The sequence below is a fragment of the Pteronotus mesoamericanus genome, unplaced genomic scaffold, assembly GCF_021234165.1.
Source record: "Pteronotus mesoamericanus isolate MK-2021 breed Mesoamerican mustached bat unplaced genomic scaffold, CSHL_Meso_final scaffold_137, whole genome shotgun sequence".
NCBI classification, from domain to species: domain Eukaryota; kingdom Metazoa; phylum Chordata; class Mammalia; order Chiroptera; family Mormoopidae; genus Pteronotus; species Pteronotus mesoamericanus.
In genome coordinates, this window is record NW_026555306.1 from 2997259 (window position 1) to 3015163 (window position 17905).

General features: G+C 51.4%; 1 protein-coding gene across 4 annotated transcripts; it reads right to left on the bottom strand.

Moving 5' to 3' along the window:
* Positions 1-680: 680 nt before the first annotated feature.
* Positions 681-15011, bottom strand: FBXO46 (F-box protein 46). 4 transcript variants are annotated; one of them, XM_054588618.1, is made up of 3 exons: positions 14943-15011; positions 3912-4031; positions 681-3610 (listed from the first exon to the last, which is right to left on the bottom strand). In XM_054588618.1, exon 3 carries the CDS (start codon positions 3530-3532, stop codon positions 1715-1717), a length of 1818 nt encoding a protein of 605 aa, XP_054444593.1. In that variant the 5' UTR covers positions 3533-3610; positions 3912-4031; positions 14943-15011; the 3' UTR covers positions 681-1714. The 4 variants fall into 4 exon arrangements, with proteins under 4 accessions (XP_054444593.1, XP_054444594.1, XP_054444596.1 ...); XM_054588619.1 differs by having other exon boundaries at positions 3912-3984; positions 14943-14976; XM_054588621.1 differs by lacking the exon at positions 14943-15011 and adding an exon at positions 14865-14941 and having other exon boundaries at positions 3912-3960.
* Positions 15012-17905: the final 2894 nt, after the last annotated feature.

A 17905-nucleotide genomic window follows, 5' to 3' on the forward strand; every position in this document is an offset into this window, starting at 1 on the left:
ATCTTTTTTGTAAGAGTGTTTTTGGGCATAACGCACCCTGCTAAAAGACTGCGTTCCTCGTCTCCTCTGCATCTCTGCCATATGGCCAAGTACGGACCAGTGAGAAGTACACAGAAGTAGAGTAAGTCCTCACTTAACATTGTTCATAGGTTCTGCAACTTTAAGCGAAGTGATGTATATAACAAAACCAATTTTACCATAGGCTAACTGATATAAACAAGTTAAGTTCTTACGTGATGTCACCAATGTTATCATGAAATGACGGTGAATGAAATGTTACTTAAGGGCCTACCGTCCAGTGGGGTACTCCCAGGAGGAGGGGGGTTCCCTTCCTGCAAACTGGTGATGGCTGGAGCCCTAGCGGTCATCTTGGACCACGAGGATGAGAACCACAGGCGAAGAATGACGTAGTGAGCTAGAAGGAGCCTGGGTTCCTGGTGACTTCAGGGCCAATGGATTTCTAAAGAAATAAAAACTTTCCTGTTTAAACTACTACTATTTTGAGATTTGAGTCTGAATGACACAGATGAAGAGTCAAAAATAATTCCATGCTGGGGGACTTGGCGAAGGATCCTTTTCTCTCAGCTTTTTCTGCACAGACCCACGACTCCCTTCTCTCCCAAACCCCCTCCCTGAACAACATACAAACCAGTCTGGGCCCATCCTTATAAATATGGATTTTATAGAAAGGACCAATTCAAAATTGGCCAGATGCCACACGCTAGAAGCTTCCAGAACCATAGGGATGGGAAAATGAACAAAAGGGAAAAAAAAAAGAAAAACCAAACAGAACAAACAAAAACACCCCAGACCAAACTGCCTGAAAAATAAAGCTCTCAGTTAACCGAAGGCTTCTAAAGGAACGTATGTGGCTTGGGGTGGAGAGCCCCCGATGCCTGAACAAGTACCCAGAGCGGAAGGAGAAACAACCAGAAATTCAAACCCACAGTCCCTGCCCACCGGCCCCCCACGCTGTCAAGAGCGAGGCAAAGGGCTTCACAGCTTTTTTTTTTCTTCTTTTTTTGAGGGGTGGTGATGGCAATAGCTTAAATAACGGGAGGGGGGACATTTTTATAGTTCAACTTTTTTTCTCTTCCCCTTTGGGGGGTGTGGAGACACTGGTAACTTAAGGTTAAGGAGAAAACAGTGATTTTTATTTTTTACTGGGGAAAACATCTAGAAGTGGCAGGCTGCCGTGAAACATGCCCCATCTGAGCTGTGATCGGACGGCCCCCCCAATTCCTGACGAGGAGGTGAGCCCTGACACGTGGCTTAGGAGAGGCGCCAGCCTTGGGTGCTGCAGGCCCTTGGGAGAAAGGACACAGCTCCAGAGACAGAGAACTGGGGAAGGGAGCGGAACGGGGCCAGGACGGGGGAACCCTTAAGTAGTACCAAAATTAGCTGCCGGCTGCTCCCTGCTGGTGGGTCCCTGGGCTGTAGGGAGTGGCAGGAAGGGTGCTAGGGCTGAATGCAGAAGAAACTTGAGATGCTAATAAAAAACACCCTCCTCGAGGGTCCCCGGCCCTGGGTGTGAAGAGTAGAAAACCAAGAGGGGTCCATCAGAGTGCTTTCTTAGGTCACCCCCCTGAACCCCGGTCAGTCCTGGAGGGGGATCAATGCTGCCCGGACTGGGGGTATGGGCTGGTGACCCAGTCCTGGCCCCCGGCTCCCACGGGGAGGGGTGGGCGTGCCGGGCTCTCCCCCTCCGCTGGCTTCACCTCCCCTCCTCCCGGCCAGCCCGGCCCCCGCCCCCACCAGGCCCATTGCAGGGCAGCACCCAGTTGTTATCGTGCAGACCCAGGCGGCAGCCAGGCGTCTCGCGATCGGCTCGGCGGCAGCACATCCAGTAGGAACGTCCGTAAGGCAGGTCATGGTGGTAGGGCTTAGGGTGCCAGCGGCAGAGCGACACATCGCCCTTCTCGTATCTCTTGCGGCACTGCTTGCAAGGGTCATCGCGATAGAGTGGGTCTCGGCTCCAGCGCGAGTCTGTGGCCCGCACGCCAAACGCCTCGATGATGCCCTTGAAGTGGTGGCAGGTGCACTTGAGGGCCGCCAGGGCCCGGGTGGGCAGGAAGCTGAAGATCTTGACCAGCACGTGCTCGGGCAGCAGCAGCATGTACTGTCGCGGCTCCAGCAGCCTCTGGATCTTGAAGCGGATCTCGAGGAAATCGTGTGACACGTGCCGGTACAGGCGGCACAGGGAGGTGTCCGCTGTGCCCTCAGCATCGTCCGGGCCTGGTGCAGTGGCCGGCGAGTCAGCTGGGGGCGGTTCGGGAGGCCCATCAGGCCCACGGGACTGGAGGAAGAAGAGCTGGCCGGGTGGGGGTGGCTCCTCGGGGCTCACCGTCAGGCACACCGTCTCCTCCTTCACATTCTTGGTACCATCCTTGCCAAAGAAGATGCACTCGTCCACCACGCCCGTCACCACCACATCCACGTGGAAGCCGGATGCTCCGCAGTCCCGAGCAGGGGGCGGAGGGGGAGCCGGGGGAGTGTCCTCAGGCCTGGCAGGGGCTGGGGTCTCCCCCTCACTGGCTTCATCTGCCCTGGCCAGAAGGAACTCCACATTGCTGGGGAGGGCGTCCCTAGAGGGACTGATGAGCTGGTACAGGTCGCAGGTGATCTTGTCCTTGGCTCGGGCCCCAGGCCCCGGGCTGCCCGGGTAGGCACAGCCCGGCCGGCCCCCGCTGCCATTGGGCAAGCTGCCGTCCGGCGCCCGGGGCTCTCGGCCGTTGGAGATTCGAAAGGCGATGCGTACCTCCCCGGGGCCTGGGCCAGGCCGCTCCTCCTTTCGGAGGCCTTTGGCCGGAGGGTTGTCCCGCTGGGCCTCAAAGTGGGCCACTGCCTCAGCCACGCGGCTGCAGTCCCCGCCACCAGGCCGCCGCTCAGACCCCAGCCCCTTGGCAGGCCCTCCCTGCTCTGCTGACACGAAGACCATAGGCGCCGGCGTGCCGGGGTGTGGGTAGTTCTGCAGGGCGAGAGCGGCCCGCTGCTCCACCAGGGCCACCATCTCGGCCACAGAGAGGAGGTCCACATCCTCCCCAGCTGAGGCTGGGGTCCCCTGAGCGGCAGGGGGCCCCTCCCGGCCCCCGGGGTCCGGCGGAGCTTTAGTAGGCTCAAGACAGCGCCTCCTCCGCTTGGCCTTAGAGCTATCACTGCCCCAATGCCCCTTGACCTTCATGGAGCTGGCCCGGCTGCCGCCACCACACTGGTGGGCCACAAAGAAGGCCACCTTCTCCTTTGTGTTCCCAGGCTTGATAACATACCATGTGTCCAGCAGGACTCGACCCTCGTCACCAGCAGCTGCTGCTGAGAGGAGCGGGGCGGGCTGGGAGGCAGGGGCCTCCGTGGCCAAGGCGGGTGGCGTGTTCTCTGAGTGGGCAGGCCCGTGGTCTGGCTCAGCCCTGCTGCCTGGCTCAGGGCAGGCTGACGGCTTGAGGGCTGCAGAAGGCGCGCGCGGCTGGTTCTGTGAATAGGTGCCAAAGGGCCGGGGGCACCATAGCTGGAAAGGCAGGAGGCCGCCACGGTCCATTCTGGGGAATGGTGGCAGACAGGCAGGGGATCACTGCATCTCAGGACCTGGACAGGGGGAGGGGACTCCAAAGGCCACCTGGAGACAGGAAGAGAAGGTTGGGGAGCTGGGGGAGCCTGCCCTTCTAGTACCACTCTAAACTCAACCTCCCTTGTTGGAACCAACGAAATTAGACCACCAAGAACTCTACCCCTGCCCTACTGCACAGGTGAGCCAACGAAAGGTTGCAGAGGAAGTGGGACCTTCTGTTTTAACACCCAGAGCGTGACTAGAGCTGTAGCTCCAGCCCTACAGATCGTCCTCCGCCTCCCACTGCCTTCAATGACAATCCAGGGGCCTCCTGCTGCCAGAACCCTTAAAATTCAGTGAAAATACCAACCGACAAGACTGCTCCTCCTTTTTCTATTTGTTCCTCCAGTAGCCAGTTCCTGAAAAGACAAGAATTCCCAGCCCTGCCCACAGCTATGGCTACTCAAGCCCACAGAAGAAACGAGATGGGCTGGGCGGGGGAAGAAAATCTGAGGCCCGAGCCAGACGGGCCCTTAAGGAACTGGCTCCTCGCTTCGTTCTGCTTGCGGGGCTCTTTAAGGATTTCTTAAAGCTGTGTATCCTCCCCTAGAAAAATACAGACACTTGCACGGCAGTGTGCAGGTAATTCCCTTAAGTACATCCACAGACCCCTGGGATAAGAAGGCCTGTTCTAGCCTAGCTTCCTCTCCGAGTTGCATACAGGCTCAGAGTGGGGAAGGGTTATACAGCACAAGACCAGGCCCCCAAACTTGCTTTCTGGACTTTTTAATTCAGGACTCTCTTAATAATCACCATTGTACTTTGCAACAATTTTGTGTGCATGACCTAATCTGGAAGCAACTCTGCCGATGAGGCAGACATGACCATTTTCCACTGCAGGACTATCCGGTAGCGTATCCCTCAGTCTCGATCATTCCCTGGCCCACCCGTATCCAGACATCGCGAAACCAAAGTGCCCTCCAAACCGCAACCCTTCCACATGTCTACAGACCAGAGGTCAGCAAACTATGGCCCGTGGGCCAAATCTGGCCTACTGCCTGTCTTTGCAAAAAAGTTTTATTGAAACATGCTCATTTGTTTATGGCCACTTTCATGCTACAATGGCAGAGCTGAGTAGATGCAACACAGGACATATGGCCTTGCAAAGCCTACAACATTCATTATCTGGCCCTTTATGGAAAAAGTTTGCTGACTCCAGAAGTACAGATCATCCTGAACACAGGCAATGCCACAAACACCACTAAAACCCCGTCATTCAATGGTCTTATGTAGACACCATTCAAAATCCAGACAGCCTTCAAACACCCACAGTCACCAGTCACAAAGAGAGGCCTAATCCTAAAAACCCTTGCCCCATAACCCTTAATCCCACCCACCACTAAAATACTTACCGCCCTTGCTGAAATTCCAGTTCCTTGCTAAAAGAAAAATCACCAAATGGCTCCTAAAACTTATAGATACCTAAATTTAATAACCACAGATACATGTAAATGCCCAGAAGTGGACACTAACACAGCAAAGGCCATTTTCTATAGATGCTGTACCTCTCCAACTGGACCACCCCCGGAAACCCTCCCATCGGTTCCCACCTTTATCTCCAGAATATCAGTGCCCCCTTCCCCCAATATCTAGACACTTCCAAATCCTACTTTAAACCTCCAAACCTATAAAGACCCCTCCAGCACGGAAGGCACCAGTCTGGAGGAACCCCTCACAAAAGCCACGCCTACTAAGAACTCCAACATATATGGCAATTTCCCAAACTCATAGATGCCCCAAAAGACCCATTTCTAGACATCCTATAGTCACCTCAAACCACCACATGTATTCCCTAATTACACCGAAGCCTCTCAAATAACACTAGAACTCACTAAAACATAAAAGATCCCTAATACAATTTCAAATCATACATTTCTCAGCCAAAAGAACCCCCCAAAACACTCCCAAAGAAACCCTACAAATGTTTTAATAGCAAACGTGCTTATTGCAGGCTCAGTGCAAACTAATTAGATGCTGTACTAACAATTCCTGCTAATCCTCCCAGTCCCCATGAAGCAGGCAGTGTATTCATCCCTGTGTCCAGATGAGGCACAGAAAGGTCGAACCCCAAGTCTGAAGTCAGATAGGTAGGGCGAAGTCAGGACAGGCGAACGCCCAGGTATTCTGGCTCCAGGACTGGTACTCCTGGACTCTACGTTACTTCTAAGTCTCTCTGTGAGCTCCCCAAATCATATACACACCAAACATCCCAAACCACAAAGGAGACCCCCTACAAAACACAGAACCTACCACATTACAAAAGAAACCCAAATCCAAACCCCCAAGGCGCCCCCTAAGCTCAAGGGAAACCCAAGTATCCCCCAAACCCGCGCAGACACTTGCCCAAGGCCCAAAATATTGCTTCAATGCAAAGGGAATCCCCAAATTTTGTAACCGCCCCGGAATTCGCCAACCCCCTCAGACCACCCTTAAAAGCTAGACACGCCCCCACAGCACCCTCTCCCGAGAGCCCCGCCCCCCTGCAGCGGCAGAAGGTGGCAGCCCAAACGCATGCGCAGGAGAGGGAAACGGGCCCTCCCACTCGCGCTGTTCCTGGGGCAGTGGCGCGGGCGGGAGCACGACGTTTCCCTCCGCCCCTTTGTTGACAGACTCGCGCGTGACGCCCCCAGCCAATGAGCGGCTGCCGTTCGGGGTCGTGCCCATATAAGGAAGGCCTTGGCCAAGGGGCCCAACTTCGAAAGAGGGAGGAGTAGGCAAGAAGTGACAAGGAGGTGTGGAAAACAGCAGCGTGTAAGAGAGCGTGGAACAACTCTCAACTTCCTGCTAAGCGGAGGAACCCGGCCAGGACGGAGGCCACAGCATTCAAGGAGATGTTTATTACAGGACGTTCCCTCGAAACAGGAACGCTGATTGACAGTTGAGATTTAAAGGTCCAAGCAGTTCTGGGACTGGGACTCCACGGCGGAAGGAAGCAAGCAAAAAGATCTGAGAGTGCCCAGCTTTGGTTGGGGACACTGGGGGCCGAGATTTCCTGCGGGGGAAACTGGACAACCAAATAGAACCCTACGACGGCTACCGCGGCACTGAGGCCAAGCCTCTGGGCATGGCATTCAAGGCTCAAGCCCTGTGGCCGAAAGGGCCTCTCCGTCCAGCCTTACCAGTTAGGCACCCGCATCTGCCTCAGTACTAGAAGAAAATATGAAACACCTCAACAGTGACTTTTAAATATTGATTACCTGTTAAAATGGTAACATATAATTTAGTTAAATAAAATATTTCGAGTTAATTTCTCATTTGACCTTTTTTATGTGGCTACTGGCGGATTTTAAATTACACATACGGCTGGCATTATATTTCTATTGAGCAGTGCTGGCATATATCCTTTCAATGCCAGGCTGATTGAAGAGACACCCAAAGGCGCCTCTACGCAGGTGCCTGTCCGGGCATCACTTATTTCCCCACGGTGCTGCCCTAGCGTTACCTGCTTCCTGCCATTCCACGCGTCACAGCTAGAAGGGTCTTCTTAAAGCACAAACCTGATCCTGTCCCTACCCAGTTCAAAACATGCCAGGACTCCCCAGTGCCGTTGGGGAAAAAGCCCAGGTGCCTCACTGATCCGGGCTCATCCCTCCCTACTCCGCCACACCTCCAGTGGACCCAGGTGGGCACCAAGCCTGGCATAGAGAGTAGTCAGAATACTCAGCCTTGTCTGACCATCAGTGGGAGCTATTATCATCCACACTATATGGAGAAACTGAGGCAGGACAGGGTGACTAACCAGCCCAAGGTCACACAGAACTGGTGCCACTGGAGCAAGGATATGAACCCAGGGAATGTGATTCCAGGTTACTGTGCTCCACTGTTTCACTCTATATTCTCTGGGGCCTCAGCTCAGCCACCCTTCCTTCCAAATGCTAACCCCTCGGGCTGGGTACGGCGGCAACTCTGGGCTCCCACCCTGGCTTTGCTATGGATTCTGGAGCCACCTAGCTCTTTCCCTCTATGGTCTTTGCATGTGCTGTTCCCGCTAACTAGAATGCTCTCCCCACAGATCTCCATATAGCTCAGGTCCTTACTTCATTCCTGTCTTTGCTCAAACATAAGTTTAACAGAGAGGGCTTCCCTGAGCCCCCTTCCTGGAAACTAACCACCTGCCCAGAAGAGGACCCTTGGGTTCCTTTGTCCCAGCCCTGCCCACTCTGGGTCATTACTGCCTACAGATAGATCAGTCTCCTCCACTAGACTGTAAACCCCCTGGGGGAGAGGAGGAAGGAAGGGACAGAGCTATTTTGGTCATCGTGGTGTCCCCAGAAGCATTGCCCAGCATGGGACCAGGCAAATCAAAGCTCTCTTCCCTGCGGCTCCATGTCCTCAACTCACGAGGCCTTGGCAGTGTAAACTCCGCTTCACGCCCAGGTCTGTCTGTGTTCTAGCTGGAGGGGTCACTGGGGCAGAATTTTCTAATTCTCACACACTGAGCCCAGGACAAGGCCCTACGTTAGGTCAGCTTTCAGAAAGTGCTCCACCAGGACCCACTTATTACACAACATCACAACACAGGAGGACTGAGAGTAAAAAGATGGGAAAAGACTGACCAGGCGGACACGAACCAAGAGACAAGTAGAGTGACATTACCACTTAAAAAAAATATAATTGACAAAACCAAAAGGTACCATTAGGGACAAAGATGGTGACAAAACACACTAACCCATTACTTATACAAAAAAGTTCTCAACATTAAGTGCTCCTAAGGTAGAAATTTTAAGTAAGTATCATGTCATAATTTGGCCTCAGAATGGAAACAAATAGTTTTGATTTTTACAAAAGGCTATGTAGCTTGCCCTGGTTGGTATGGCTCAGTGGACTGAGTGCCCAACTGCAAACCCAAAGGTCACTGGTTCATTTCCCAGTCAGAGAACATGCCAGGGTTGTGGGCCAGGTCCCCAATTGGGGTTGTGCAAGAGGCAACAATCGACTGGTGTATCTCAACACATTGATGTTTCTCTCCCTCTTTCTCCCTCCCTTCCCCTCTCTCTAAAAATGAAGTCTTTTAAAAAATAAAAATTAAAAAGAAAGCTATGTAGCTTAATTTATTGATGGTAAAATAAGAGGAAAATAGATGGTGATCTAAATTAAAAACTTAGGACAGACAGACAGACACACACACACACACACACACACACACACACTCAAGACAGGTGCTAGAACGTGCTTTTAACAATTGTTAAGGCTGTTTTGATTAATGCATTGTGAAAATCAGTCTTAATGAATTCTTTATTGAATGTCTAAAACATAGTATAATACACAAAGTACTCCTGCCACTGGATAGTCTTCAATAAAAGTTTAATTGCAAAATAATAATAGTAAGTGCTCCTAATACTATGGCTTCAGAATATATACAGCAGAAACAACATGACAAAATTTGGCACATTCCACAACTGTAATGAGAAACCTTAACATCTCTCTCCACGTAGGTCAGCTGAAAAGATAAAATTAGTAAGGACCTGACCCACACAATGAACACCCTTGGTGGAACACCCCCCAACAATGAGTGAATCCACATTTCACATCCCTAGTATGACATTCAGAAGTCCTCCTGCGCGCTGGCCCTGGGTCGGGCGCTCGCTGAGGACAAAGAGATGACACTGAGCTCACCAGGAAGAGCTCATGGGAAAGGGGGCAGACATCCAAATAAACAATCATGACCAACATGAATAAATTAGAGAGAAAACGATGACCACAACAGCCGCTATCACTTGAGCGCTCACTGTGAGCCAGGCTTTGCTTAAGTGCTCTATAAATATCAACTCACTCAATTCTCATATCTCACTATTTTTAATCTCATGTTAAAGATTAGGAAATGGAGATACGGAATGGCTAAGTAATTGGCTTTGGACGCAGCTTTGTGGCAGAGCTTTGAATCAAATGAGCTCGGCTGTCTCCAGAGCGCAAGTTCATGAAGCACAAGAGGTTTCATTCACCGAGAACGCCAAGCACCTTGCAAGGGTCACCCCGTTCAGTCCTCAGGGCCTTTGCACTCTCTGCCCCACCCCTCCCCAGACTGCCCTGCCCTGGGAACCCACAGGGCTCATCCCCTTACTCCTCCCAGCGTGGCTCAGAAATCACCTTCATGAGACCTTCCTCAATTTAAAACTGCAGCGCCCCCCACAACAGACACATACCCTCTCCTTCCCCTTCCCTCATTTATTTTCTCCTTACTACGCATTACTATACGATATACCACAAACTCTGTTGAGGAGTTTATTGTTCGTCTCCCCCTCACTAAAATGAGAGCTCCCCCAGGGCCAGTACTTTTGCCTGGTTTTGTCACTGCTGTATCCCAGCTTTTAGAAGAGCACCGAGCACCTGGCTACCTAAGTGCGGTCCGGGCGCAGGCCCAGGGAGTGTCTGTTAGAAATGCTCCAGCCCACACCTGCTGAGTAAGAACGTGATCTTCCACAAGATCTCTAGGGTGATGGTATGCATACTTAAGTTTGAGAAACAATGCCCTTAGCACCTCGTAGGTGTGCAATGCATATCTGTTTGAATTAATGAACAAGCTTCTTCTAAATCAGCCGTTCATTCAGCATATCATCTATTTGGGCCCTCCTGTAAAAATAAAAGCAAAACAAAGCAAAACCAAAAAACGGCCGGTTCCAGCCCTGATGGACATGCCTGGGCCTGGGCTGCGGCCCTGTCCCTGGTAGGGGCTTGCGGGAGAGGGAACCAATTGATGTTTCACATGTGGATGCTTCTCTCCCTCCCTGCCCCTCTCTCTAAAAATAAATAAATAAAACCTTAAAAACAAACACACAGCTGGTTCCAGCCAGGTCCACCTGCAGAAATCTTGCTCCCAGGATGAAGATGTCCTCGTGTCCTCTCAAGCTACATGGGACCTGTTCCTCCTGAGGCCTCCTCTTGCAGGACCTGGCTCCGCTGAATGACAGTGACCTCCCCTCCGCCCTGTGGGTTTCTGGAAAGCTGGGACCTCTCCTTGGAGGCGCAGCTGCTCCAGCCTCCACACTTGGCTCACGGGGACAGTTCAGCTCTTCCAGCTCCACGCTAGCCAGAGGGAGCCTTCCAAATGCAAATCAGGCCACATCACGCCCTGGCTTAAAACCCTTCCATGAGAGGTGCAAGTTCCCAAAAAAAATGCACTTCCATGAACCCTTTCACAGGAAGCTACTGGAGGATTTGCTTCCCCAAAATGAAGGAGTAAACCAAGAAAAAGGAAGCGATCAGATCAGGGAAATATGATCTAGCCCAGAAAAGAGGCCAAAGGAATCCCAGATGAAGGTAAAGGGAGAGCCCCAGCGGACATCCGAGTACAGGTCTAGGGAGGTCTCCATAAATGCACAAAGACAGCAGAAAGGCGGGCAATTAATGAGCTAAGCATGAAACTGAAGATGCCAGAAACACCAACGGGCAAACCAAAGAAAGAAGAAAGGAAATGATAAAAAACAGATGTCTGACCCCCTCACGCTGACTCAGGTGACGCCCCTTCCTCCACCTTGGGGCGCCTCCAGCCCAGGGTCATGCCCGGCACAGGGCAGGGCATGGGGCTTGCTCACGCTCACGCAGGGATGTGGGGGAGCAGGGCACCAGGGCCCTACTCCTGGCCCTGCCCCTTCCATCCCCAATCCCCATCCCCATTCCTACCCCCTCACTACCCTGTCCACAGTCCTGATCCATCCATACCCTCCTCTTGTCTTTTTGGCCTCAGGGTCTGCCGACCTCTCTCCCTGGCAACTTTTCCTTTCTAATAGCCAGCTCCCTAACAGTAGGAATCGCGTAAATCCAGACTGCTGAGATCTAGAGGTCCAGGATGCAGACAGACTGCAGGAAGGGCCTGAGAGCACCCGTGCACGCACTTCTGGGGCGTGACCTCAGGCACGATGCTTAACCCTCCATGCCTCGGTTTCCCCCACTGTAAAATGCAGGTAATAATAGCGCCCACCCATGGCCTGGTTGATGATTCACTGAGATCAACCCAGGAGAGCGTGTAGTGCCAACTAGGCACCAAGGAGAGCTTCATTATTCAGGGCTGGATTTATCAAGAAAAAGTGAGACTCCCTAAGAGTTTGGAAACCACTGACCAAGCCAAAGACTTCTTCCCTCTTTATTTCACATTCTGAAATTAAGTTGATCCTAGTCCCTCACAATAACCAAAATGTGGCCATTCCTTTGTTATGGTTGGGTATTGGATCTCACTTATTAATTGAACAGATATTTACAGAGCAGCTATTTGTGCCAGATGCTGTTCCGAGGCCTGGGGATATGCAGGGAAAAGAAAAAAGAAATGCTTGTCCTCACAGGGCTGACATGCTAACTGGAGAGAGGGACGATAAACATAGAGTAAGTTTCAAGGTGGCAAGTGCTATGGGAAACAGAGCAAGTAAGAGGGATCGGGAGTATGAGGGGGAGGTTGTGATCTTATGGTGCCAGGGTGGCGTCACAAAACAGGTGATGAGCTGAGTCTTTTTAGAAAACCTGTGCTTTTAGGACTGATTCGGCTTTGAGCAGAGCTGCTAGAAATACACCATTAAAAACGGTAAAAATATCATTTTGTACAAGCAAGCTTCAGACAAGCACAGGCTGAAAATACACTTAAGATTTTAAGAAAAGGCAAAATAACTTGGAAAGCAGACATATTTTCTAAGACAAACGAATAAAGGAAAGGGAGGAAAAAAGTGTCGCATCACCCCAGGGTGCCCAGATGTGACATATAGGAACAGGGATGAGTGAGAGACCAGCAACTTCTCCCCAAGGCAATACAATTTGAGATAATCCATTGAGAGTTGGAGACAAAGTGTTAAAAATCCATGAAAACAATGACAAGCAGGCAAAGCTGGCATGAGGGCCTGAAAATGAATCCGTAATAGAGAAATCCAAACCTGACAAATGAGCGCAAGTGCCACCAGAGCTGCAAAACTGCCCCAGCATTGTGACAACAGTGAACTCCCCAAGGGCAGGCCCTGGCACATAGTAGGTACTCTCGCAACTCTGTGGACTACTCAAGAAACAAACCCCCATTTTCCAGAAGAGGAAACTGAGGTCCAGAGGGGTTAAGTGACTTGCCCAAAGTCACACAGATGGTGGGTGACAGAGTCAGGATTGAAATCTGGATGTTCTGGTTCCGGAGTGCATGCTCAATAAATTTTTCTTGAAAGGATAAAAATCGTTAAAAGACTTGCACACTTATTAAGAGCTTCATAGGCACTAAGCACTTCACATGTTAACCTCATCAACTCCTTACAAGAGCCTCATAGTTGGAATGCAGCCCCATTTTACAAATGAGAAAACTGGGGCTCACCGTGGGAACGCAGCTTGACCAAGGACACACAGTAGTCGGGATGGGGATTTGAAACTGGACTTATCTGACACCAAAGCTTTCCTATCAGAGTCAGAGAATTTATGGGATAAACTCAGGACCAAACTGTTTCAAGATGCATTACAAAGTTGCGGAATTGCCCAGTGAGGCCCTAATGACCAAGAGGTTGAGTGAGAGGGGGTGGTTGAAAAAAAAAAAAAGAAAACACAGTTGTAGAAATATATCTAATTCGCTGAAAAACCTGGAGTTGGGCCAGGCTGGGCATTGGCAAGTGAATTATTTACATTTGGCTGGGGATAGAGATGGGAATGAGGACAGATTGAGTTTCTGAGCACCCCCTTTGGGGAGTCACCTTGGGAGCCCAGGGGTAGAGGATGGGGAACTAGAAGAGTCAGGATATGGTTTAGGGGGGGAACAGGATGCGGGCAGAGACCTGGGAGAGAAAGGAAAGGAGGCAGCCTGGATGATGCCTTGCTCACTGGTACCTCTCTACTGCCTTCTCTCTCAGGTATGTTTCCCATTCATGTTTAAAAAAAAAAAAATTCCCTCATGCACAGAGCACTTACTCCAAGCACTTTACATGCTTACCCCTGTGAACCTTTGTTATAACCTTCCTAGGGTTACTGCTCTCATTCCATAGTTGAGAAAAGGCCAAAAAACTTGCCCAAAGTCACGCAGCAAGTAAATGGCAGAACTAAACCTCACACTGAAGACTGCTTCAGTTCTCGAATCTCTGTCCCGCTCCTAACTCTACTCATGACACTGTACTTTAGTACAAGGAGAGAGGACTAAGTTACAGCGGGAAAAGCCAGATTCTGAGCCAGGATGTCCAGGCTGGAATCCTGATTCTGCCATTTAATGCTGGATGATCTTGGGAAAGTTGCTTAACTTCTCTGTGCCCCTGCTTCCTTTCGGTAGAAGGGAAATAGCAGCAGCTCCTAGACCTTAGGAGTACCGTCAGAGTTAAATGGGTTAATGCGCAGGAACAGCGAAGAACAGGGCCAGGCACTTCTTAAACAACAGACTGTGGGGGGGCCCTGCAGGGCTCTGACCTGGGGTGCGCCCAGCTCAGTGTCAGGTTTTGAGAAAACGCCTCTGGGGCTGAACTGAAAAGGAGGGAATCCATTAGCACCTGTGACCCAGTCACATTCCTGAGGTGGGGAACTTCCTACCAACAGCTCTAAGACAGGATTTACTGCCAGCCAGGGTGACTATCTTATGGCACCTCCCCTCTTCTCAGTGACAAGTTGTTCCCACAATACAGATAAGGGCACTGAGTTTCACAGAGGGAAAACTTGCACAGGTCACAAAGGAGTGGCAGATTAAGAGATCTGAGTGCTAGACAGCCCATACACAGAAACCACTACACTTTCCTAAATCCCACTGGAGAAAAGAGAATGCAGAAGGGTGTCTCGATGGCCCGTCTGGCCCTATTTTCTTACAGTTCTGTGACTGTCCAGTTTATTAGGAGTCTTTGGCTGGACTAGGAAAACTACCGCGACATCCAGGCCGCTGATCCCACGCTCCCATCCCACCCCCAGTCCTGGAGCATAACCCACACAACACTCTACCATTGATTTCTCTCTTCCACTATCTCAACTTGCTCTCCAGTTCCCAATCCGACCCAGAGGCCCCAAGCCACCACATCCACTGCTGGCCTCTCCCTCCAAACCTCCAGACCCCGTCATTCATCTAGCCCTAACCACCTATGTCTTGCCATATCCCCCAGGTTAACTCCCTTAAAACTGCCCCCATCAGGGCCTCTGCCTGGACGCCTAGCCCCTTCTCCAACTCGGGACTCCCTTCCCAAGCTCTGAGCTCCCTTACAATCAGTCCCAAAGCTCGACTACCTCCCCACCTCCAAGACCCATCCCCAGCCCCCATTCTTTTACTACTCCCTCTGGCTCCCTTTCCTCCTAACCCCCTCCCCCAAACGATCTCCCTTCGTCCAGCCCCTTTTTTAGCTCCTACCTCTCCCTTCACGTCACCCGGTTCCGAACCCCCGCCTCGGCTCTTAAGCGCCCCTCGGCCCCTGCTCGCGGTTCTCACCATCTCCCCGCGCCGAAGCTCTCTCAGCTACGCGGGTTTCCCCCTACTCGCTCCTCTCCAACCTCCCCTTCCGGGTTTCCGCCCCGAAGCCCGCTGGGAATTGGAGTCCGTGCGGTCACGGACTACACCTCCCAGAAGGCAGCACGGTCAACCTTGGAGGTGGGGAAGGAAGCAAACTAGGCGGGCTGAGGAAAAGAATGACTAATTCTCCGGAGGCGGAATGGGAACTTGGCAGCGCAGGCGCAGAGAGCGCCCCCGCCAGGCGCGCTGGGAGACGGAGTCCAACCTCCTCCATTTTGGCCCCAGGACCTTGGAAAGGGAATTGAGAAAATTGCAAAGAGAGGTTTGTGAGAGGTGGAGAATTGGGAAAAGGCATGTTTATCGATGTCCTTAAGCTGATCAACACAATAATTAACAGTGCCCTGTATTTACTCAAACACTTTTCCATCCATTTCCCCCTGGTTTTCTTACCATCATCTCCTAATTTACAAATGAAAAATTAAGCTTTAGGAGGGAAGAAAGCCCATGACTAGGAACTTGTCTACATCGTAGTTAGAATATAAGTTCCACGGGGACAGACACCTTTGTGTATCTTGTGCATGCACCAAGAATAGTGTAAATAAGGGTTGAGTAAATATTGCACGCTAATTACATGCGAGACACCCCGCAGACAACTCTAGTAAGAATTATTTCAAATGTATAAATAAGGCAGAAAGAGATTGAGCCTCCTCTCCATGGCAACACAGCAAGAAAGTGATTGGAACTGAAATGTGTCAGACACCAGGGTCTCTACTCTTCCCTCGTTTTCCAGTCCATCCTCCACAAGGGCCATGAAAGTGGACTTTCTAAAATGGAGAGTTTGCTGTATCAAGGCACATTCATCTTCATGAGGGGAACTGCTACTAAGGCCCATTTCCAATAGTCCTTTTGTTTGAATGTTTTCTCAGTGTATCACCCTTTAATGTAGCCCTTGCCTCACTAGATTCTCAAGGCCTGTGAGCCTCCCAGACTGCACTAGGAGGATGACGGCTAAATTCCCAATTTGCAGCACGGTGCTTGGCAACCGTAGGCCCCGGATAGATATGCGCTGAAGGGAAAAGATGGAAATGGGACACCCGAGGGCCTGAAGGTTGACAGGCCAGGTCTCTCTTCCGGAGAGTTGGCAGTTGAGAAGACCCCACCTGCCCTTGGGTAGAATCCGCAGGTACCAGACCTCCGGAGCCATCAGAGGGCGTGGCCATGCGGGGCGTGGCCAGCCAAGGTGGGGTCCGTGGGAAAGGTGGGCAGCTGGTTGAGCGCTGATTGGTCGGCACTTTGGCGCCCTCCAGCAAAGGTTGTGTCAGAAGGCGCGAGGCCGAGTTCGCGCTATGCTAGAAGATTGGGCCCTTCACCAGGAGCGCGTGCGCGCACGGCCGCTAGCTGTCGGCTCTTTTCTGTTTCCAATCCCCTGCCAAGCACTCTTGGCGGGAACTGGTGGGGGCGTGGCCTGGCCTCAGGAGCGCACTATTGCTCTTCTCCTCAGGCCTCAGGCAGGATCCTGGCTCCAGGGCATTCGCGCCCACCCCACGCCCGGGATGGGACCGTGGTGGCCGAGGCCTGCCTAAGGCCCACACACACCGCTAGCCTTCCAGGACCGGCAGGAGACGCAGTTTATCCAGCTCCCAAGTGTGGGGCTGGCACTAAACGTGAAGGGGGGCTTCGCGCCATTTTGCACAACCTAAGGCGGGTGTAGGAGGCTGAGGGGAGTTAGGGTGGGGAACCGACCAGAACTACGGTCAGAGGGGACCATGGGGTCCAGTTAGGAGCAGAACTTTGTGGAGGTGGCCTCCCTCTGGGGGCTTCAGGGGGTAGGGGCCGGCGTGCCTCGGGCTCAGGGCTGTGCGTGAGGCAGGGCGGGGGCAGTAGAGATGAGTTAGGGTTTGAGGCTGGGCCTAGAGGTTTTGGGATCCCGGCTCAAGTTTGAGGTACTGCAAGGCTCTGTTGGCATAGTGTTGGGAATCAGGGGTTTCATGGTAGATTCAGGGAGGGGGGTGTCTCAGGATTTGTGTCTGGATATAACTAGTTTTGGAATCTGAAGGTCTTGGGTTTTGTGACTGGAAACTTTCTTTTTGGAATCTGGAGATCCTCATTTTGAGATCTAAAAGTCTTAGATTTGAGTTCTGGTGTATCATTTTGAGGGTCTGGGGTCTCATTTGGAAGGATTGAGGCCTCAGAATAGAGTTAGGGCCTAGAATCTCAATGTAGAGTATAAGGCATGAAATTTAGGGTCTAGAGCCACAGTTTGGGACTTTGAGAATTAAGTTTTAGGGCTCAGAGTCCTTAGAGTATGGGGCTTCAATTTTAAAGTCTGGGTCTCAGAGTGGGACTTATATGTCAGTCTCTCTTTTGGGGTGGGGGTTACAACTTGAGGGTCCAAAGTGAGAGTTTGGGGGTCTTGAGGTTTTTATTTTAGCCTCTGAGGTCAATTTGGGGTCACTGAGGTTTGCTTTCGAGGGCTTAGACTTCTTTAGGACTTGGGTTCTAAGTACTAAGATTTGTGGTCTGTTATCTTAATATTAGGATTAGGGTCATATTTGGGGATCGGAAGTTGACAGTTGAGGGGTCTACAGTATCTCAGTATCAGAGTTTAGGGTTTTTAGTTTTGGAAGGGCTCCTTTTTGGGTTCTAGGTCCTTACTTTGGAAGTTTTAGTGTCTTAACTATCACAGCTTAGAGACCTTATGCCCCAGTTTTCAGGCCTGGTGGTCTCAATTTCAGGACCTGGCATCTCACTATTGAGACTAGAATTCTGAAGTCAAAGTTTGGGAATTTGTTCTTTTGTTTAAGCTCTGAATCATGATTTAGAGGCCTAAGTTTATAATGTGGGATTCAATGTAGAGTTTTGGGGTATTGATTTGGTCTCTGGGCCCTTCTTTGTAGGGGCTTGGGGACTCCATTTTGGGATCTCTAGTGCTCAAAGGAGCG